Source organism: Gobius niger, assembly GCF_951799975.1.
Source record: "Gobius niger genome assembly, chromosome: 21".
Lineage (NCBI taxonomy): Eukaryota > Metazoa > Chordata > Actinopteri > Gobiiformes > Gobiidae > Gobius > Gobius niger.
Window position 1 is genome coordinate 16636899 of NC_136872.1, and position 22599 is coordinate 16659497.

Consider the following 22599-nt stretch of genomic DNA (forward strand, 5'->3'; position numbering starts at 1 on the left):
TCTTTTAGATATTGTGAACACACCCAAACCCGACGAGAAGGCCATCATGACCTACGTGTCCTGCTTCTACCACGCCTTCGCCGGGGCTGAGCAGGTGATGTTTGGCAAATTCCTAGTTCTTTTCGTTTGTTTTTTTTCCGTTTGTATTCTTTCCCACTCATTTCAGATGTGAGTTGTTGACGAGACACTGAATTTAGATGTCTGTTGCTCTCTCAGGCTGAGACCGCTGCCAACCGTATCTGCAAAGTGCTGGCCGTCAACCAGGAGAACGAGAAGCTGATGGAGGAGTATGAGAAACTGGCCAGTGAGGTGAGTAACACATCCACATCCTGCCTCCGCTGCTGTAGTCCAACACGTCAAAAGGATTCTGCACCTCTGCATTCAGATTTAGATACTGCAGAGCGCCTCAGAGTCCTTAATGCTCCCATTCTGTGTGCTTACCCCTGCCACATGTTGCTCTCCTGTGCAGCTGCTGGAGTGGATCCGCCGCACCATCCCGTGGCTGGAGAACCGCGTGGCTGAGCAGACCATGAGGTCCATGCAGCAGAAGTTGGAGGATTTCCGTGACTATCGCCGCATCCACAAGCCGCCGCGCGTCCAGGAGAAATGCCAACTGGAGATTAACTTCAACACTCTGCAGACCAAGCTGAGGCTGAGCAACAGGCCCGCCTTCATGCCCTCCGAGGGCAAGATGGTGTCGGTGAGCAGCATCAAAGCATTTACTGGGACTTAAGTAGAAATGTATGCTTTTCTATTGAATAAATGTATTGTTTATTTACCTTCACCCACTTCACTTTGATCATCTGATAATCCAGTGCGGTCATTGAAAGCCTCTTGTGTGTGCAGGACATTGCTAACGCCTGGAAGGGGCTGGAGGGGGTGGAGAAGGGCTACGAGGAGTGGCTGCTGACAGAGATCCGCCGTCTGGAGAGACTCGACCATTTGGCCGAGAAATTCAAGCAGAAGTGCGCCATGCACGAGACCTGGACCTCAGGTAACTCACGAGGCCTGGATGCTGAGAAAGGAGAGAGTTTTGTCTGAAGTTTCAAACCTGTCTCATTGTAAAATTCAACCTTTTGAGCAAGTCAATATCATTGATTGAAGATGACCTGTTTGAAGTGCATTCAGGCCACTCAAAAAAGAAAGTGGTAGCTTCAAAGGCTTGTCTTGACTTTAACCAGCCCGTTTGACCCTGTGTGTTCAGGTAAGGAGGAGCTGCTGTCTCAGAAGGACTATGAATCTGCGTCTCTGATGGAGATCCGTGCCCTGATGAGGAAACACGAGGCGTTTGAGAGCGACCTGGCCGCGCACCAGGACCGTGTGGAGCAGATCGCTGCCATCGCCCAGGAGCTCAAGTCAGTCTCCAATAATGTCATATGTGATCGATAGAGTAACAATAACAGGAGCTGATTGAATACTTGATCAGGTTTTCTGTTGTTGATATGAACCCAGTTTTGGTGCATGTGCCACAGCAAGGACAAAAGCCGCTGTGATGAGTCCAATCATATTAATGAGGCGAGGATGAAAGGCCAGTTGGAGTCTGTGATCTCCTCTCCCTCGTCTGTCTCAGTCCTCGGGGCCTTTTCACTAAAGTCTGATCCATACATCACTGTGTAACATCAAAGACATCCGCCGCTTTTACTGCAAAGTGCTGCATATGATATGAATGTATCCACCTATAATTCATCAGCCTAGACTTCAAAAGCACGTCATATGGATTAAAAACCTCCGGTGACTCGGCACGCACAAGACTGATTTCTATGTTTTTTTGACCATAATAAATGAAATAATGAGAAATAATGATCTAGACTAGCATGAAAATCCTGAGCTTTTCTGTTTTACTGTGTGGTCTTCAGTGAGCTGGACTACCATGATGCTGCTACAGTGAACGCCCGCTGCCAGGGCATCTGTGACCAGTGGGACAACCTGGGCACCCTGACCCAGAAGAGGAGGGACTCTCTGGAGGTAAAGTTTCTCTGCTCAGAGATAAAAGCCCGGATATATTTGGGCAGTGTAAATCCCACCTCTGTTGGTCGTGAACTCTTCCCGTCTGTCTTTGCAGCGTGTGGAGAAACTGTGGGAGACCATCGATCAGTTGTACCTGGAGTTTGCAAAGAGAGCAGCACCTTTCAACAACTGGATGGACGGAGCCATGGAGGACCTGCAGGACATGTTCATCGTCCACAGCATTGAGGAGATCCAGGTCAGGGACGTCTTTTCCTTTACGAAATTAGCAGGTCATGACCCCAAAACATGTGAACAATGGGACAACCACAATAAAATGTATTAAGTGCTTGTACCCATTTCAAGGCTCAAATATTTCAACACCATTTATTTAGTTTTTTATATTGTTATTTGACGTAATTTTAAGTTGATTGTGTTCTAAATACTTAATTACATTGTAACTACACTAATGATGTGTTTGCGTCTGAACAGAGTTTGATCACAGCCCACGACCAGTTCAAAGCCACCCTCCCCGAGGCCGATAAGGAGCGCATGGCCACAATAGGAATCCAAAACGAGATCCTGAAGATCGCTCAGACCTACGGCATCAAGCTGACCGGGATCAACCCCTACACCAACCTCAGCCCACAGGACATCGCCAACAAGTGGGACACTGTGAGTTCCAGCACATATTATTCACTAAACTCTACTAATGGTATGAAAATAATGTTTGCAAAGTACTCAATATCAATTCAAATGTACGTACATGCAGAGTCTTTATGCAGAAGTGCTGTGCAGTCAGCTGTCAGAGAGCTCTGGCTCTTTCCTCTGGGCAAATCAAACTCACTGCAGAAGCCCCACTGTCACTGCTGCATCAAATCTGAGCCCCGAGTGTAAAAATACCTCTGTTTCTGTGGGAATCACTAATACTTTGCTCAGCAAGTTACAACATAGTCACTCAGAAAGTCATGAAGTTACAAAGCATTTCAGGATAACAAATGAATTATGCACATGAAATAACCTTCATGATAATCTTCAACAAACCATGTCAAAGCTGTGTAATTATTTTTAACATATTTTGATTTAGTTCATTTTATTTCATATTTAATTTAATTTTAACATGAACAAATAAAACAATTCTGTTAAATTTTAGTTGACAAAATCTAAGATCAATATGATTATAATATTTAATATAATCATATTTAATCAAGGTCCTCTGTTTCATGGAGCTTCTCCCACATTAACAAAGCGCAGAGCTGTTCCTTTGGCTCTTTCAAACTGTCATGGGAAGTTTGGATGATTTTAGTCTTTTCATTATTTAACAGTATTTTACGTGACAAAAATATCTGGACATTTTAGTCACAGTTTAGTCTCATAAACAACTTTTAATTTAGTTTTAGTCTAATTTTAGTTAGCATAAAATTACTTTGACTAAAATGATGACACTAACATTATTACACTTTATCAAAGATACAGCAGGATTTTGAGCACTTTTCTTGTAGAAAGATGTGATATAACCATTTCTCTGCTTCAGGTGAAGCACCTGGTGCCGCTCAGAGACCAAATGCTGCAGGAGGAAGTGGCCCGGCAGCAGGCCAACGAGAGGCTGAGACGCCAGTTCGCTGCCCAGGCCAACATCATTGGACCCTGGATCCAAACCAAGATGGAGGTACAGCTGGACTTTATTTATGTTCTACCAAGGACAAGAACACACGAGTGATTTTAAATAAACTATGAAGGAAAAGGACATTTTAATGACAAATCACACAATAGTTTTCTTACATTAAGTCATAAATAGGCACAGAAAAATCATTTCAGTAAAAGCACATCACAAATATTTAAATATGTTTACAAATCAAAAAGAATAAAGTGATAAGTCCCAGACTGAGCCCCGTATGTCCTTTTTGTGCCTGTTGTTTAGGAGATCAGCCACGTCTCTGTGGACATCGCTGGATCTCTGGAGGAACAGATGAACAGCCTGAAGCAGTACGAGCAGAACATCATCAACTACAAATCCAACATCGACAAACTGGAGGGAGACCACCAGCTCAGCCAGGAGTCGCTCATCTTCGACAACAAGCACACCAACTACGGCATGGAGGTACTGACTACAGCCCACACGCCAACTACAGCCCACACACCAACTACAGCCCACACACCAACTACGGCATGGAGGTACCAACTACAGCCCACACATTAACTACAGCCCACACGCCAACTACAGCCCACACATCAACTACAGCCCACACACCAACTACGGCATGGAGGTACTAACTACAGCCCACACATTAACTACAGCCCACACATTAACTACAGCCCACACATTAACTACAGCCCACACATCAACTACAGCCCACACACCAACTACAGCCCACACATCAACTACAGCCCACACATCAACTACAGCCCATACATTAACTACAGCCCATACATTAACTACAGCCCACACATCAACTACAGCCCATACATTAACTACAGCCCATACATTAACTACAGCCCATACATTAACTACAGCCCATACATTAACTACAGCCCACACATCAACTACGGCCCATACATTAACTACAGCCCACACATCAACTACAGCCCACACATCAACTACAGCCCACACATCAACTACAGCCCACACATCAACTACAGCCCATACATCAACTACGGCATGGAGGTACTAACTACAGCCCATACATCAACTACGGCATGGAGGTACTAACTACAGCCCACACATTAACTACAGCCCACACGCCAACTACGACATGGAGGTACTAACTACAGCCCACACATTAACTACAGCCCACACACCAACTACGACATGGAGGTACTAACTACAGCCCACACACCATTTTTTAAAAAGATTTGGAGCAGATTTGACCGTGTGACACACTGCCTGGCTCTGACTGTTGTCCTCTCCACAGCACATCCGCGTGGGCTGGGAGCAGCTGCTCACCACCATCGCCAGAACCATCAACGAGGTGGAGAACCAGATCCTGACCCGCGACGCCAAAGGCATCAGCCAGGAGCAGCTCAACGAGTTCAGAGCCTCCTTCAACCACTTCGACAGGGTCCGCCCCGCTCTTCTCATAAATGTGCTTTGGTCGTGTCTTTATAAATGTGTTCTGAACACTGCTGTGGTTCTGTCCAACAGAAGAGGAACGGCATGATGGACCCAGACGACTTCCGCGCCTGCCTCATCTCCATGGGCTACGATCTGGTCAGTCCCACCTGAAACCACAGTCAAGCTTTAGGCCTTTAGCAACGATCAGGACACTTTTCACACAATACTGAGAAACAATAAACACTGAATGATGTACAAAGTCGTGCTCAGCAGTAGATGACTGATTCCTGTTGGTTGTGCCAGGGTGAGGTGGAGTTTGCCCGCATCATGACCCTCGTGGACCCCAACAACACCGGAGTAGTGACCTTCCAGGCCTTCATCGACTTCATGACCCGCGAGACCGCAGAGACCGACACCGCAGAACAGGTCATGGCCTCCTTCAAGATCCTCGCCTCAGACAAGGTACATTTATCTGTTCTGTCTGACGCTGGAGCTGCTGGTTACAGTGCGATCCTCACTGTTGTTTTTATTGTTATCCTTTGGCAAAACCCTTCACTGTTGTCTTTAAGTAGTCTAAACTTAAGCTTTATTTTTGCATGCAATAAAGCCAAACTGAGACAGGATATTTGGTTGAAGATGTATCACCATCAAGCTTGCTCCCTCATAAAGAAACCTCGTAACCTCGTGCTTGTCCTCCTCAGAGCTACATCACAGTGGAGGAGCTGCGCAGAGAGCTGCCTCCAGATCAGGCCGAGTACTGCATCAGCCGCATGACCCGGTTTGTCGGCGCCGACTGCCCTTCCGGTGCCCTGGACTACATCTCCTTCTCCAGCGCCCTCTATGGGGAGAGCGACTTATAAACACCCCCCCATCCCTCTCATTTCTCCTGTTGGAGAGCCATTTAAACCCTACTGTCCTCCTATATGCTTTGTTTATCATCTCTTCTCTTCAAATCTTAACTTTCTGCCCCTTTAGCCCTCCTTCACCCCACTGCTGCCCAGAGAGGGGACAGGCGAGGGCTTTGCTCAGACCTGTAGTTTAATTTGGACTTTCCCGCTCACTTTAGTGCCTTGTGTTTATGTAATTCGAATACATATTGAGGCTATTGCTAAAAGAGGTACTGAGCGTATTTAAGTCGTGTTTGAACAAAGCCTGATGCTGTCCCTTCTCTCGGGGACACTTTTTGTAGAAGGGAAATTAAAGAAGAACTATGATAAACAGCTGATTGGTCAGTTGGCTTGGTTCGTTGTGAATTTGTGCGGATGCATGCTATGTTTAAGAATGCCGTCTATGACTGCCTCATCGATTACCCACCACAGCAACTCCAGATAGCAATCGAGCTAAAGACGCTACACTACTGCACTGTGACACCTAAAGGTTAGCACTAAACTTAAAGCCTTAAGACGCTCAGGGTCAACGGGAGGGGAACCAGAGCACGCAAACAACCGAATATGAGAGAGCAAAGCACACTGGGTAATTAAAACTAATGGGCCGAGTTTAGCAAGGACCGAGAAAGAAGCCAGGAAGATGAACAGATTTGGCCAAAGAGAGCGATCCCACCACCGCCTGCCGTGCGCCCTCCCTCCTCCGGGCGGGTCACGGCAGAGCGGGGCAACCTCAGCGAGGGCAGAGAAAGTGACACAAGAATCCGTACGTGGGACCAGGGCAGGCCTTTGGAAGACGACTGGAGGGTTTTGGTCCTGCTTTAGTTTTAGTTCATAGACTGACTGTGCTCTGTTCTCCTCCAACTCACTCTGTCATCACAAAACCACTTACATTGAATATGAAAAAGTTGGAATAAAAAAGGGAAATTATATTATTACACTGGCGTTGACGAGTTGTTTTTTTTTAGTCTCTTACTTTGTGACTGATATGTGACATTACAAAGCTAGAAACTTAATATTCAATAGTCATTTTCTTAGTGAAACTTTACAATATTACTGTCACAATATTAAAGCTGCATTATGCGGAAAATAAAGTTGATATTAGTGCATATTTGACCTTGTGGCTGTATGAGTGGTCAACATGGCGGATTTACTTTCGATCACAGTGGTCTCTACAAAGCTCCTGGATCAATTGTTTTGTAGGTTTTCTGGTGAGAGGCTCCGTCAGCAGAGAAAACCTCCAAACAGTTGATCCCGGAGCCTCTTAGAAACGACTGTGATGGAAAGTAAAGGCCACTCATCACTACAAGGTCATATACACACAAATATCAACTTTATTTCCACATAAAAAAGTTGCATAATGCAGCTTTAAACAAGTTACCACACCACAAAATCCACACATTAGATTTTGTCATTTGCCCGGCCCCATTCGAATCACAACAGGGGCTGCTGAATATTATCAAGCCGTCCCCCAGTCATACCTTCAGAGGCTTGTTATCAAACGTCCCGGGGCAGGTGCGAGGGGAGCTCCATGCCCCTCTCCCGGGCGTATTCCCTCCAGCGCTCGTCGTCACTTTGGTGGGTCAGATACCTGCAGCCCATCCTCTGCTCAAACTCATGGAGGTCAAGCCAGAGGTCGAAGTCCTGCAGCAAAGGATCATGGGTAAGTCGCACACAATTATGATGAGTGTATTTGAAGAACCATTTCATTAAAACGAGACAGAGATGTCGTGCTGAAACCATGATAGAAAAAAGCTGATTAAAAAATAACCCATCTTGAAAATATAAAAAGGGATACATGTATTAAAAGCATGAAAGCTCTGACCTGGAGCCAGCAGTGTCCCAGCGCTTTGCCCACGCTGTAGCGCCGCCGCACCGACACCTGCAGCAGGTTGTTGATCAGACTCACCGCTAAGATAAAAAAAAACAAGAGGAATGTGTTTTACTGGTTTTATATAGCAGTGCTTTAGTGCCATCTAGTGGACAACAATGTGATAACTGATTGTGAAAGTTTACAGCAGGGGTGGGCATTTAATTTTCATAAAGGGCCACATGAGAAGGCGGAATTGAGTCGGAGTTTGTGTATTTTGAATAGCTGATACCTACCGTTATTTGTAGGACTATTATTTTCTGTAAATATTTAGCCATATCAAGCCAAGGTGTGTGAGTATCATTATTTAGCTTATTCAACTTTTTATCCTCGTTAACTTCAACCATCGCACTGAAAACACCTTTCCTTCAAATGGAGTTTATTGGAAATGAAGCGATGCTCTATAGCAGGGTCTCCAAGTACATTTCCCCGGGTTCAAAATATATCGGAAGTGTTTCGCCGGGGTCCATAAACGAAAGCTCCAAAATAAAAAAAATGTTTTGATTGGAAAACATTGGATTGGGAAAATACTATTGAGGAAACTTTTTGTCAATACATGAATAATAATGAGCCTGGCAGAACTGTAGCCTCGTAAAAACGGCTTGTATTGCACTTTACAAGCCTGTGTCATAAGTCAAGGGCAGACTTTTCCACTTGACTACAATGTGTTGTTTATATCCTGATCTTTCATTATGTCAGTGCCCTCTGCTGGACACCTGTGGAACTCTGTCCTTTTATTTTTATTGAAGCTGCCCCCTAGTGGCTGGAGTGAGCATTCTGGTCATTTCTTTAAACTTCCACCTGAACTGAACTCCAGTTTGGCAATACCCAAATCTAAAAGCTTCTAGAAAAAACAACTTGACAAAATGTGACCAAAAAAATCCTAAAAAAGGGACAAAAAAAACAACAAAGTCACAAAAATGTAAAAGAAAAACAAAATCAACAAAATAGCAACAAAAAAGCCACAAAAACATGACAAAATAGCAACAAAGCGATCCATTTAGATCCGTTTTGTAGGCCTTAGCTTTCAAATGGGGTGTTACACCGGCCTGTAAGCTTTTAGATTCGGGTAAAGCTGAACTGGAGAAAGTGCAGTTTGTTCAGGTGGGGGTTAAGAGGTTAAAAAAAATCATAACTCCGCACAGGACTGGGCTAGAGACTTACTTTTTTTTTGTGACATGCTTATGAATTTATGCCCTACAAGTCGTGGGCCCAGGTCTGGTCTATATTAATCTAATCTAGTCATTTTAAGCCCTTTTTGTAGGCCTTAGCTTTCAAATGAGGCATGACACTGTTGCTCTCTTTTAGATTAAGTAAGACTTCTTGTGATCGTCGTTACCCTGCAGTGATATGGAGGCCCAGGTCTGCCGCGGGTACATGAAGGCGGCGTTGGTGATCTGCTGTTTGATGTCCTCGTCTTCGTTAAAGGGGAAGGTCCCGCTCAGGCTGACGTACAGGATCACCCCCACGGACCACATGTCCAGGGCGCGGTTATACCCCCCGCAGCTCACCACCTCCGGGGCCAGGTACGCGGGGGTCCCGACCACCGAGCGCCGGAAAGACTTCTCTCCGATGATGCGCGCGAAGCCGAAGTCGCACAGCTTGACCTGGAATGTCAAGAGAAGAGGTTTTTAGTCGGACCAAAGAGGAGGCTTTAGGTAAAAGAAAATGACCTGAGGGAGAGGGTCTGCGGAGGCCAGAAGCACGTTCTCGGGTTTCAGATCACAGTGAGCGATGTGTTTCAAGTGAAGGTAACGCAGAGCTTCAAGAATCTGAATGAATATGAAAGAAAAGGACTTCAGTTTAACAATTGTAAATGTTCTCAACTCATTTAGCGCTTTACAGCAAGGAACAAGTCACCCATATAGGGCAAGACATATACATTTGCATCTAGCCCCTTTAATGGGTCCCTGTGCATAAGCATTGCACTTCTGGGGATTCCCTTTTACAACACGGTCCTCAATATCAACAAAACTGAATGATATAAATGATCACGTTTTGTAAATTAATCAATAAAAAAGCAGTGACAAAAAAGATGCAATCTGTTTTGTATGTCTTAGCTTTCAAATGAGGCGTTACACTGGCTTATGATCTGTAACCTCCAGTCGAGAAGCTTTAAAATTTGTCAAAAGCTGAACTGGAGACAATGTGCTTGGTTAAAGTGGGGGGTAAGAAGTTAAGAAACTCATATTGTTGGAAAGAAAACTCGGCACTTCGGGGTAAAAAGTCCACCATAGCCGTTTCTAAATAAGGCTAACTAGACCAGGGGTGCCCAAAGTGAGGAATGACCTACTTTTGTATGGTTAATACTAACTCTTTCCCATTCATTCTCAATGGTAAATAAGGATGCAGTACACTTTTTGGCCACCAGCGTCAAATTGGGGGCGCTGTTTCACTCCTTTCACAAAGTTAAGGAAACATTGTTGTGGTGTCCTGGTGCTCATCAATCACAGAGCCCATTATACTGAACTGACACTTTCAACATGATCTAATGTGGCATTTTCTTTGAGTTAACAAATGAATGAGGTAAAGTCACTGTGCTGCAGATACATGTGGTGTTGTTTACATTTTGCACTATATGGCTACAATTCATGATTTTGTCCTACTAAAACTGGGCTTTTGCCATAGTCAATATTTGTTTTGTTGTAACACGATATTTGCATAGATAGAATCAAATGCAATGTATAGGCTACCGAAAAACAAAATAAAGTAACTATTATTATATGCAACCCACAGGCTCCTTTTCATTTTGGCCCTCGGATACAAAAAGTTTGGGCACCCCCGAAACTACACTAACTGCAGGCACCTGTATGACGAGGAAGCGTGTGATGCGTTCAGGGAGCCGCCCTTTCTCGCTGGACAGAATCATTTCCAGCATGTCGCCGTGAAGCTTCTCCATCACCACAAACACATAGTCCGGGGTCTCGAACATCCCCTCCAGCAGCACCACGCCCAGGTGGGACAGACTCTGAGAGGGGAGACACTGCACAGTTACATGACGTACTATACTGTAGGTAATATGTAAATATGTAAATCCATGTCCCACCTGGAGTATGGCCCCCTCGTTCCTCAGCTGACGCTCCTGATTCGTGGGAAAACGGGATTTGTCGATGACTTTAATGGCCACAGAACGACCAGACTTCCTGTGAGTCCCTAAAAGAAAACAGTGTGACAAAGAAAGCACTGAACTACACCGTTTATTTACCATCAGCCTGTTGTTGATCTTTGTCTTACCTCCATAGACGACGCCAAACTGCCCTGAACCCAGAACCTCGTTGGTGAAGATTTGATACACAGAGCTGACGTCCTGAAAACCGATACAAATGTTAGAAATATAGATTTAGTGAAATGTGCTGGAGTTTGTAAAGTGTCAGACTTACCTTGCTGTCATGCTGAGGTTCTTGGCCTAAAACAAAACAAAAAGACCAAAACTTATGAACATGAACATAAACAACGGTAGAAAAGTGAGTGAGTTCCGAGACCTGCCTAAACTGAGCAGATTTTCTCCGGTTTGGCTTTAACCAAATCTAAAATATTCTTGAAAAAAAGCACCAAAAAAGTGACAAAAAACGAGATGAAAATGAACTGGCAATAAAAGTGATGAAAACATGTGAAAACGCACTGAATAAGCCACAAAAGAGCAACGAAAAAAGACGAAAGACGAAAAAGGAAAATGAGATAAACATTAGACGAAAATTTGATGAAAATTAGATAAAAATTAGTTGAAGATTTGACAAAAATTAGATAAAAATGAGACAAAGATTTGACGAAAATTAGATACAAATTTGACGAACATTTGACAAAAATTAGACAAAAATTTGACAATAATGAGATGAAAATGAGACAAAAAATTTATGAAAATTAGATTAGATTAAAAAAGTGTCAACAACAGAGCAACAATGCGAAGAAAAAGATTAATTTCAATCAGTTTTGTGGGTCTTAGCTTTCAAATGAGGCACTACCGGTAAGAAACTTTTAGACATGGGTAAAGCTGAACTGGAGAAAATGTGCTCAGTTAAGGCGGGGTTATCAATAAGAGGTTAAATGATTTTAATAATAACAGGCTTATGATTTTAGCATAAACCGTGACTAATAATGCCTTCAGTTCCGGCTCACCCTGCCCCTGCTGGTTGGCCGTGGCGCTGCTCTGGACGGGCATCAGGGCTTGTCTGATGACACTCTCCCAGGACGGGCCCTCGTCTCCGGCCACAACGCAGTAAACCTGAGAGGAGGTCACCAGCTCGAAGGAATGGGTATTACTACTACTACTGCTACTGTCAGTACTGATACTGCAGTCGAGAGAGGGGCCACGGACTTGGAGAACTTCTGACAGACAGATCTCCTGAAGACACACGGAGAGAAAACATCACTTACTGAAAGCTCCTCTTTGGTGAACAGAGAATGTGTTTGTCCAGACCTTGTAGTATTTGACGCTGCTTTCATTCTGATACAAAGTGATGGTTTTCCAGTCGAGGATCCAGTAATGACGCTTCCTCTGAGGAAATACAAATGTGTTTAATCAACTAAATCAGGTAGCGGAAAGTCTCTATAGATTAAATAAATTATGAAGTTATGAGCCTGAACTGAGCACATTTTCTCCAGTTCGGCTTTACCCAAATCTAAAAGCTTGTCAACAGGAGAGCAACAGTGTAACGCCTCATTTGAAAGCTAAGACGTGCAGAAGTGATCGTAGCTTTTTGTCACATTTTTGTCAATTTTTTTTAGCTTTTTCATCGCTTTTTTAAAATCGATTTTTCTTTGTTTTTAGTTGCTTTTTTCGTCACGTTTTTTTTTATCACTTTTTTGTTTTGTTTTCATCCAGTTGTTGCTTTTTCAATCCTTTTTTTCATTGCTTTTTACAAGCGTTTTCATCATGTTTTTGTCACTTTTGAAGCGTTTTTTAGTTGATTTTTCATTCTGTTTTTGTCATGTTTTTTTGTTGCTTTTTTGAAGTGTTTTGTCACGTTTTCATCTTTTTTCATTGTTTTTTAATCGTGTTTTTGTCACGCTTTTGTCACTTTGCTTGTGTCAGTTTTTGTTGCTTTTTCAGAACTTTTTTTAATTGATTTTTCATTGTGTTTTTGTCACATTTTTGTGGTTTTTAGTTGCTTTATCGTCACATTTTTTTATCACTTTTTTGTTGCTTTTTCATCACGTTTTTGTAGCTTTTTTCATTGCTTTTTACACGTGTTTTCGTCACTTTTTTGTTGCGTTTCCATCCTTATTTTTGTTGCTATTTTGATTATTTTAGATTTGGGTAAAGCCAAACTGTAGAAACTCGGTTCAGGTGGGGGTTAAGAGGTTAAATAGACTTTTTATTGATAATAATAATAATCCAGTACCAGTGAGTCGGTGTTGGTGTGGTGCAGGAGCCATCCCTCTTTCAAAACTCCCTCGGTTCGTTTCTTCGTGTGATGAACCGACTGCACCAAACGCATCAGTGGGATGTAGGTGCTGAAGCACGGACTGAAGAGGGAACACATTTATAATAAGAGTCATTTAATCTCAGTGTCCCGGGGCAATTTAAACACTGAGAACAACAAGCTCATTCTGCCTGACCTCATGGGCTCCCTCTGCTGGTGGTCCGAGTCTCCGTCCGTGGACATGTCGTCGTCACTGAGGCTTTCAGATTCAGTCACGTCCAGCTCAGACTCACTCCCCTCGGGGTCAGCGGCTGCCACGTGACCCGACACAGAGAATCCTGGGAGAAAACATTCACATATTAGAAACACATAGTCTGTGTATTTTGCTTGAGGCACTGACCGTTGACTGGTCTCCTCTCTCCGGGACAGTCTTTGGGGACATGAGCTTCACAGCGCTGATGACAGTTAAATCTGCAATCTGGAGATAATAAAACATTGAAACATTTGCTTTAGTGCATGTTTGTGGTTGTTTTATACATACTCCGGACCTGAGCACTGCAGGCCCTGTCTGAAGAGCCCCTTGAGCAGCCGGTGGCACAGCTGGCACATGGTGGGTTTGGTGTAGCTGTGGATGTGGAAGGTGTGAGGCACCAGGGCCCCGCTGTAGCCCAGCTCTGCCCAGGACGGGGGTCTGGAGGAGGGCTTCGAGAGGCTGATCTGAAGGGGAGATGAGAAGGTGTTGTCATTACAAGGCCTGAGTACTGCTACATTTTTGCTGGTACTATACCAGCATCATTTAAAAATGTTAAAATGATGTATTTTCCTCCCCTACATGTTCCAATGTGTAGAATGAGCTCAGACCTGTTCACCACAACTGCCTCTAAAATCCTGAGCGATTCTTTTTCCGATATCTATACTAAAATATTTGTCCTCTAGAATAAAAAAACAGAATAATAATCTTGATTTATTCCATTTCCTTACATTGAATTTCTTTTGCATTTGTATCATTTGTTTGACCACGAAACTTCCTTTAACAACAAAAAGAAAAAGCAGAAAAAGCACTTTCAAATTTTTCTTATTTACCCAATTTTTAACCTTTTTTGTTTTTTTACGTTTTTCCTAAATTGTCCAATTTTTTTCTAATTTTTCCCCTAAATTTCCCCCAATTTCCCCTAAATAATTATTGTTTCTTTCCAAATCTTGCAAGTGTTTTACCACATTTTTTCCCATAAATTTACCCACATTCTTCTATTTTTTTTTTACCCAATTTTTTTTCCACTTTCGACAGAAAAAAATAAATAAATCACATTTTTATTTCTTTTAAATTTCGATGACCAACAGCATCAAAACTTGAATATAAAGATTTTATATTTCTTTTCCGTACCTGCTTTCGATTTTTTCGATACCAGTAGACCCTAAACCTTCTTTTTCGAGACTGGTATCGTTTAACCCAGCCCTAGTCATTACCTGTTTGCACAGATATCATATAATAAGGCCTTTATTATATGATATCTGTGCCTGTTTGCATGTACAGTATGTTCCTATTGAATGAATCTGCTCTTACCTCCTCCATACTGCCCCCTGCCTGGTTGGATAGGGAGTGCGTGGGGGGTCTTCGCGCGGGGAAGAGGGAGAGGCTGGTGCTGACCTGCCGCCGGGCCCTGCTGCAGTTATTGGGCAGCTGTATGGCACAGCGCTTGTGGAAATCCAACCCACAACCTGCACACAAAAGAGGACTGGATCAACCTACAATATTTAAGGTAGTTTAGCAAAAAAAGAGTGTTGTATTGGACTTTAATAATGTGTACCAAGACTTGAGAGGGAGTTTGGTACATTTCCAAAGATTAAATAAACATAATGGTAAAGACTTTCTTCACACCGGTGCATTTGAGCCCCTGTCGGACCAGCCCCCATAGCATCTCTCCGCAGTGATGGCAGAAGGTGGGCGTTCGATACGACTGGACGACCAGCGAGTGCGGGTGGATCCTCGTCTCGGTCACCGACGCCGACCCTGAGTCCAAAACAAAATGGTACAATTAGCACAAAAGAAGAGCTATTCAATATCCCGAAATATGGCTAAAAATTACATGAACTTTTTTTTTTTAGAGATTTAGACACTGTCACTTTGAATCAGGACGAGCAGGAGAGAGTCCGGACCTGAGATGACGACCTCGATGAGATCCTGGTCCTGCAGCTGGTCTTGGTCCTGGAGCAGGTGCAGGAGCTGGTCTGAGCCGGGACAGTGTCTGAACAGGAGCACCTTCTCACCCATGCCCACCACGCTGCAGTGAGGCGCCTGCAACAACAGCACAGGGGACGAGGATATTACAAGGCATTTACAAACCTATACATGCCTGTCAGTCATGTGACTTTTGTTGTCATGGCGGCCATTTTGAATACCGCAGTAGAATTATGCAGTACTACAACATGTAACAATATCTATACTCAGGATATAAATGAAAGACAACTGATTGACAGTGGCATTTTTATGTACTCGTAATCATTGCTTAAGAAGATAAGAGTAAAAACACACAGACACACGTTTATGTGAAGAAACCAGTGAGTGTTTAAGCTGCTCAAGATGATAGCATGCTAATGGTTAGCATTTAGCTTCAACACGATAAACACAAAGCTCTGTTACTGTAGTATTTCCTCAGTGTTCATAGATATGAGCCACACATGTGTTTATCGTGTTTAAGCCATTGACAGTTGGTTGATGACAGTTGCTAACCGGTAGCATGCTAACGTCTTGAGCAGCTTAAACACTGACTGGTAAACATCCATTTGGACCTGATTTACACTTGACTTTATTTGTATGTGATAAATAAGTTCATATTCCACCAGAAAATGGCTAAAAACAGTGGACAATTGTGTTTCTCAAAAGATATAATCTTTCCCCCTCGGCAAAGCCACGCCCCCTTCTGATGGAGGGTTAGCATGGTGCCTTTACTTTCCATCACGGTGGCCTCTACATCGCACCATCAACTGTTTCGTAGGTTTTCTGGTGAGAGCGTTCACCAACAATGAAAACCTACCAGAAACTCAAAAACCATCGATCCTTGAGCATCATAGACGCCACTGTGATGGAAGTGAAACGCGCCCAGGCCAAGCACTAGGTCACTTAAAGATCAAATGCTCGCTGCAAAAGTCCCACAATGCCGCAGTTGTTTACATGGTGTGTGAATGACTACTGTTTGATTTGACAGTAACCGCAGCGGCCCCCCTGCAGTGAGCTGTGGGCAGGACACAGGTGCACATGAGCCTGGGCGCTGACCCGGGGCTGACTGGAAACGCAGCGAAAAGAGGCTGCAGCTCAGTGACAGTCTGCGAGGAGCCGCCTTGAGGTCGGAAATCTAGGCCAGCAGCGACAGACCACACAGGACCTACAGGTGCAGCTCTGTCCAAAAATAACCACTGTCTTCAATCTCAAACACACACTGGTAATGCAACATCGTCTGCAGGAAACACTGTCTCTGTGTCATCAGGAGGTACGAGGACTGAAACTTAAGTAACATTCATGCAAGAGAAGGCAAGGCAAGTTTATTTGTAGAGCACAATTCATACACAAGGCAATACAAAGTGCTTCACAGTTGCATAAATATAAGAAAACAAATAGAATCAATAAAAACATCAACATAAAATTAATCAATTACAGTGAGAGGCAAGAGTGTGGATACAATACTTTCAGTTATATGCATTTTCAAGTCTTGTTTAGATTCGCTCTTTCTCCAGAACTATTTTAAGTCTTGTTTTGACTCGCTCTGTCTTGAGCACTAGAAGAACGTTTTTTTTTATTTGGTTAAGATCCATTTTGGTTTCTTTCTTCTTTTTTTCTCTTCTTTTCTCTTCTTTTTCTCTTCCTTTTCTCCTTTCTCTCCTTTCTCTTCCTTTCGCTTTTCTCTTTCTTTCTTGTCTTTCCTTTTCTTTTCTTTCCTTTTCTCTTGCTTTTTTCTTTTCTTTCCTTTTCTCTTGCTTTTTTCTTTTCTTTCCTTTTCTCTTCCTTTCCTTTCTCTTCCTTTCTCTTCTTGTCTCTTCCTTTCTTTTCTTTCTTTTTTTCTCTTCCTTTCTTTCTTTTTTTCTCTTCCTTTCTCTTCCTTTTCTTTCTCTTTCTTTCCCTTCCTGTCTTTCTTTCTTTCTTTCTTTCTTTCTTTCTTTCTTTCTTTCTTTCTTTCTTACTTTCTTACTTTCTTACTTTCTTACTTTCTTACTTTCTTACTTTCTTACTTTCTTACTTTCTTTCTTTCTTTCTTTCTTTCTTTCTTTCTTTCTTTCAGATAAGATAAGATGGTACTTTATTGATCTCACAGATGGAGAAATTGCATTCGATGAGAGAGCATCCGGCAGCAGCACCCATTCAGTGCGCACCACTCTTTTTTTTTCTTTGGTGAAAGATCGTTGTGTCGCGGCCGCCATCTTCACTGTTTTGGTCACAGGAGGAGCACTGGTTGATGGGAAATCCGTAGACGATGACCACGGCGGTGGAGCTCTTGCGCTTGGCCACGATGTTCTTGGCCACACAGGTGTAGTTGGCCGTGTGGGACAGACGCGCTTGCTTGATGATCAGGTTGTGTCCACGGTGATGTAGAAGTTCCTGTCCTCGGCCGGGTCCATGATCTCGTTGTCCTTCAGCCACTCCACCCGCATGACCTTGGAGGATGGAGAAACCTTCCTCTTCCTCCTGCACAGCTCCCTCCACAGTCTTTCACCATCTCCTCGTTGGTCCCTTTTGTTGTTTCCTGTAGCTCCTCTTGTGACGCCTCCTCCGTGCTGCAGGTGTGGGGGCTCTTGGTGCCTCTTCACTGTTCAGTGTCTCAGAAGAAGATGTTTGTAGATCTCAAATGGGTTTAGCTGATAAGCTAGCAGTTTGTTTACCTTCAAAAAGCTGCTTTCTTCAGGACCATTTTGGACTCTCAAAGTAAACAAATCCACCAAACCTCCACAAAAACACGGTAAAGACGTACAAAAGTATCCAGAAAAACAACGTGGTTCGCTGAAAAAGGCAAACAATTCACTGAAAAAGACAAACAATTCAGCTGCACCAGGAGAGAGGGAGGTCACTTCCTGTTTTTTTTTTTTTTTTTTTACCACGGTCTAAAAGCTGCAGCCTTACAGGACTTTCCATTCGCAGTAATTTAAATAGTGTTTTTAGATAAACCTTGTGGGTGTTGAGTTATTTCTGATTTCCAGAAGTGACCCAACGCGGCAGTCTCGCACGTTTGGTGGGTTTCCTCTGAAGTCCCACTCTGCCCTGTTTAGTCGCATAAAGTGACCTTTTTTATTTTTCCAAGGCGATCGTAAACATGAAGGTTTGATCTGTGTGGGACGACTGCTTCATTCATGCAGAGTCTGAACATCTACAGTGGTCCCACAGAGCAGTCGAGCACAAAGGACTTCCCTTTTCATTCACAGGCAGTTTTAAAACATACTTCACTGGGGTTGGGTCATTTAATGGTACAATAATATCAGTCTTAAAGGTATTTAGATCTCAGCTGTGTATCTTATCTTCAGTATTTCACATCATCATCTCAGGGGCCAGAGAACTTCACAAATGTCTGACCTGCAGCTGTTTAACCTCTTAACCCCCACCTTAACAACCCCAAATCTAAAAGCTTCTTGACCGGAGAGTTTACAGCTTTTAGGCCAGTGTAGTGCCTGATTTGAAAGATCTACAAAACTGAAGATTTTTTCCCTTGTGTGGTTGCGTGATGTTGTCATCACTTTGTACTTTTGATACTTTTTTGTCATTTATTGTGACTTTTTTGTTTTTTGTTATTTTTTTGTCACATGTTTATGTCGCTTTTTATATTCTGTAATGTTTTAATTTTTTTGTCATGTTTTTGTTACGTTTCTGTTGCTTTTTTGTTGTTTATCAAATTCTTTTTTTTGCAACTATTTCTGTCGCTTTTTATGTTGTTGTTTTTTTGCGTTTTTTACTTTTTTAGTTGTATTTTTATGCCTTTTTTGTATTTTTGGAGCTTTTTATGTTGTATTTTTGTGACTTTTTTGTTGTTCCGTTTTTGCCATGTTTTTGTGACTTTTTATGTTGTTTTTGTTGTGTTTTTCTATTTTTTTGTGACTGTATTTTTTTTCATTTTTTGTCAAATTTTTGTCACTTTGTATGTTGTGTTCTTGTTGCGTTTGTGACTTTTTTGTTGTTTTTTTGTATTTTTTGTATTTTTTGCTGCCTTTTTGCCATGTTTTTGTGACTTTTTTGTCACATTTTTGTCAGTTTTATGTTGTTTTTGTTGTGTTTTTCTATTTTTTTTTTGGTGCTTTCATCCTCATGTCTCATTTTTGTTGCTATTTTGACTCTTTTTTCAAGAAGATTCTAGATTCGTGAGAGTCTGTCCAGGCGGGGGTTAAGGGGTGAAAGGGTTAACCAAACCACTGAAGAAGAACTAACTGAACTGAACCTGACTCTGACATGTTTGTAGTTTACCTTCCTCTCGATGATCTCCGCTGCCAGTCTCTTCGCGTGCCGGTGCGTCCGGCCTGAGGGCGGGACTCGCACCACCTCCCGGTACAGTCCCAGCTGAAACTGCACCAAAGCCAGGGCTGGACCCCGTGTGGGGCTGAAGGGCGGCTCTGCAGACATGGAGGCGGCGTCTGGGGGGAGGAAATGACAATGATGGTGATGAAGATGAAGGTTCATTATGCTGAGATGAACTGGACAGAGGAGGAAGAGTGAAATATGGATGAAGGTGTGAGACCAAAAGCAGAGTTTATGGATGTGGTGAAGGTGCGACAGAAGAGGAAAAGGAAAGACTCACTAAACTTTAATGAGTGTAAGAAAACATGCACTAGATTAGAGGTTTTCAAACTTGAACTAAATTGTCTAAACTGGTGGCAACTTAAAGCCCACCATGTCACATTTCACCCAATTGAATAGAATGAAATACAATCATACATATATATAACACACACATACATATAAAACACACAAATACATATATAAACACATTTTCTTGTTGAAAAATGGCAAAAAATAATTAACTAACATGTGTCATCAGCTCTGCTAAGATCAAACTCGTAACTACAGGCAGCGAGTATGTCTCCAGCTCGTTGCCATGGTGATGTCGACTAAAATGAGCCAAAATGAGATTAAACAGGTCCTGATCCAAATCCATTCTTTGATTACCCACTGCAAAAGTACCATTTCTGTGTTTAACTGGTGATTAGGAGCACGTTTTGTATCATTGGCCACAGAGTCAGGGGAGCCAGGACTCGGCTGCCGAACCTGCCCAGAAATATCTGAAAAACTGCCCAAAATCTGCAGCTGGAATTTTCACCGTTTTTATCAGTTCATGGGGCCATGTGCTCCAAGAAACCACCCCTTCTTCCCTTCTTACTGAAAAAGCAGTTCTTGGATTAGTTGTTAGCAAGAAATCATCTAAAAAAAAGCCTATTTTACACTGAAAACAAACCAATAGAAAAAAGCAGAGTTTTTTCACCTGCGGCAAAAAGACGTCGAACTGGCAACCCTAAAGAGAGTAATCCAAAACGTTGCTGTGCCTTTAAGGAAAATGTTTTACTTAAAAGGAGCTATACCTGATTTTTCTTCTAGAAATAGAATGACAATGATAAGAAAAAATATGAGAAAAAAGCGTGCATGAAATTATAAAACATTTGCATCACTTTTATGAACTTTCAGGCTATTTTTTTTGCAGCATTTGTGTGAACATGACCCTGCAAGTTGTGAAATGTGTCGATAAACTTGTCCCTGTAAAGAATTTGGATGCTACAAATGCATTAGGAAAGTTATGAGTTTCGACCACAACTAACATTTTAATTTAGTGGCTTCCCCTTTCATTGTTTTCAATCAAAAAATCATGTATAGGGACTTTAAGGGCCACTAAATTAAAATGTTAGTTGTGGTCTAAACTCATTCCTTCATGGACATATATCTGTCCGAGCTTTTGTCCATTCACCGTCCATGCAGAGCCCTGAGCTCCACCTCTCAGACGGCTCTGAATGTGCCCACGTCCCGGTCCAGGCAGGGGGGCGATCGCGCCTCAAACTGTGGAACTCACTCCCAGTCGCCGCCGTTCAGGTCCAGACTAAAGACTCACTTATTTAGACCGGCCTTCCAGAACACACTGATCTGTTTGCGTGCCGCTGGTTTTATATTTTATGTCATTTTATGCATAATGTTTTTTCCCTGTGTTTTTATACAAAGCACTTTGGGTCTTCCAAGCGTTGTTGTGAAGTGCTATAGAAATAAACTTCGTAACTTTCCTAATATATTTGTAGCATCCTTAGTCTTTACAGGGAGAAGTTTATAGGCACATTTCACAACTTCCTGGGTCACTTTTAAAGGTCACTTCCACGAATGCGAGAAAAATAGCCTGATGAACCAGCAATATAGTCTATAGTACATAAGTATTGTAGACCATGAGATACTTCTTCATTCATTAATTGGTAAAACAATGCTGCACAGGACCACACGTGAATAAAAAGCCACCACTAAACAATATACACATTTAAAACATGTTGATCCAAGTGCTCACCAAGAGTGTTAAAAAGGTTATTAACAAATCAACTACGGAGCAGCCTTTGCAGAACAGAATGAACTGAAAGTACAGAATGAAGTACTTACTATAGTTGTAGAGAAGCCACAGACAAGTGCACAATAGCTCGTGTGTCCGATTCTTGTGCAGTGGGTTTTATTTCCTTTCACAGGAAATGACAGCGAGCGACTCTCCTTATTTAAGCTTTGAACACCCCCGTGACTAAGATGTGAGAAGAACCAGAATAATCGCAATGAAAACAACCAGAAAAATGACAATCAACCCGACAAAAACACTGATCCGCTTAAAAGTGGAGTGATTTTTATTGACATTTATTGGCCCCTTTACATCGAGAGAAGCAACACAGCAGCAGTTACAGCAGTAGATGTCTGAGAGCAGTCGTAATAGGTAGTAGCTAAAATATATCCATAAATATTTGGACAGGGTTTTAATTTAGAGATCAATTATGCACATCGTATGGAGAAATATTTACATCCGCCTTTAAATAAATCATTACATGTGTCCATATATCGAAAATGACCAGAGCGCAGTGGTGTAGTGCTGAGATACAGGAGGTGCAAGCTGTATTTTAAGTTTCTGAGTCTAAACTAGTTGTGAGCAGGGCCGTTTCTAGCGATGGGCAGACTGGGCCGGGCCCCCACGTCCACTAGGGGGGGGCCCAAAGTGGAATAATGAGTTTAGAATATATCGAAAATCACTTTTTTCCCCGCAGCTCTTTTGACATTAGTCAGAGAGACCAGTCGGAGGTTTAGGAATCACAACAGTGCGAAGAGGGGCCCCCAACGATGCACAAAGCTGGAAACGGCCCTGGTTGAACTGTACATTCTATTGCTTTAGCCTAGGAGTAGTGAGTTTTACATTACTCGAGTGAATATGTGACCACTTGTCTATCACAAAATGGCATTGCTCTGTACATTATTTGCTGTAAAACATTTCTCTCAAACTTAAATCCCCCTTT

At 42.6% G+C, this 22599-nt stretch overlaps 2 protein-coding genes across 2 annotated transcripts in view; one reads left to right on the forward strand and one right to left on the reverse strand.

Moving 5' to 3' along the window:
* The window catches only part of actn3b (actinin alpha 3b), a 30377-nt gene extending 23559 nt beyond the window's left edge, over window positions 1-6818 (forward strand). The window contains exons 8-21 of the mRNA XM_079580351.1: window positions 9-94; window positions 217-309; window positions 470-700; window positions 847-994; window positions 1205-1355; window positions 1857-1965; window positions 2063-2203; window positions 2437-2619; window positions 3479-3613; window positions 3866-4045; window positions 4857-5003; window positions 5087-5152; window positions 5300-5458; window positions 5698-6818. Coding sequence (XP_079436477.1) covers window positions 9-94; window positions 217-309; window positions 470-700; window positions 847-994; window positions 1205-1355; window positions 1857-1965; window positions 2063-2203; window positions 2437-2619; window positions 3479-3613; window positions 3866-4045; window positions 4857-5003; window positions 5087-5152; window positions 5300-5458; window positions 5698-5856 — 1988 coding nt within the window. The 3' untranslated portion in view covers window positions 5857-6818. The remainder of the gene's footprint in view (window positions 1-8; window positions 95-216; window positions 310-469; window positions 701-846; window positions 995-1204; window positions 1356-1856; window positions 1966-2062; window positions 2204-2436; window positions 2620-3478; window positions 3614-3865; window positions 4046-4856; window positions 5004-5086; window positions 5153-5299; window positions 5459-5697) is intronic.
* Window positions 5026-21729, reverse strand: prkd4 (protein kinase D4). The gene is made up of 20 exons (XM_079580366.1): window positions 21710-21729; window positions 19553-19719; window positions 15271-15409; window positions 14993-15124; window positions 14678-14832; window positions 13662-13830; window positions 13514-13591; window positions 13310-13451; window positions 13093-13216; window positions 12168-12245; window positions 11867-12092; window positions 11131-11156; window positions 10985-11057; window positions 10797-10903; window positions 10557-10718; window positions 9424-9522; window positions 9090-9357; window positions 7706-7791; window positions 7362-7524; window positions 5026-5163 (listed from the first exon to the last, which is right to left on the reverse strand). The coding sequence occupies exons 2-19, from the start codon at window positions 19706-19708 to the stop codon at window positions 7378-7380; spliced, it is 2367 nt and encodes a 788-aa protein (XP_079436492.1). The 5' UTR covers window positions 19709-19719; window positions 21710-21729; the 3' UTR covers window positions 5026-5163; window positions 7362-7377.
* Between the last annotated feature and the right edge of the window lie 870 nt (window positions 21730-22599).

What these genes read in the sequence shown, in the direction of transcription:
- prkd4 (XM_079580366.1), bottom strand. Translation starts at nt 19,708, where the DNA reads ATGTCTGCAGAGCCGCCCTTCAGCCCCACACGGGGTCCAGCCCTGGCT. An exon ending in AGAGAGGAGACCAGTCAACG is followed by an intron (nt 13,452 to 13,513) that starts GTCAGTGCCTCA and finishes GTTTTCTCCCAG; the next exon opens with GATTCTCTGTGTCGGGTCAC. An exon ending in ACGAGGGGGCCATACTCCAG is followed by an intron (nt 10,719 to 10,796) that starts GTGGGACATGGA and finishes CTCCCCTCTCAG; the next exon opens with AGTCTGTCCCACCTGGGCGT.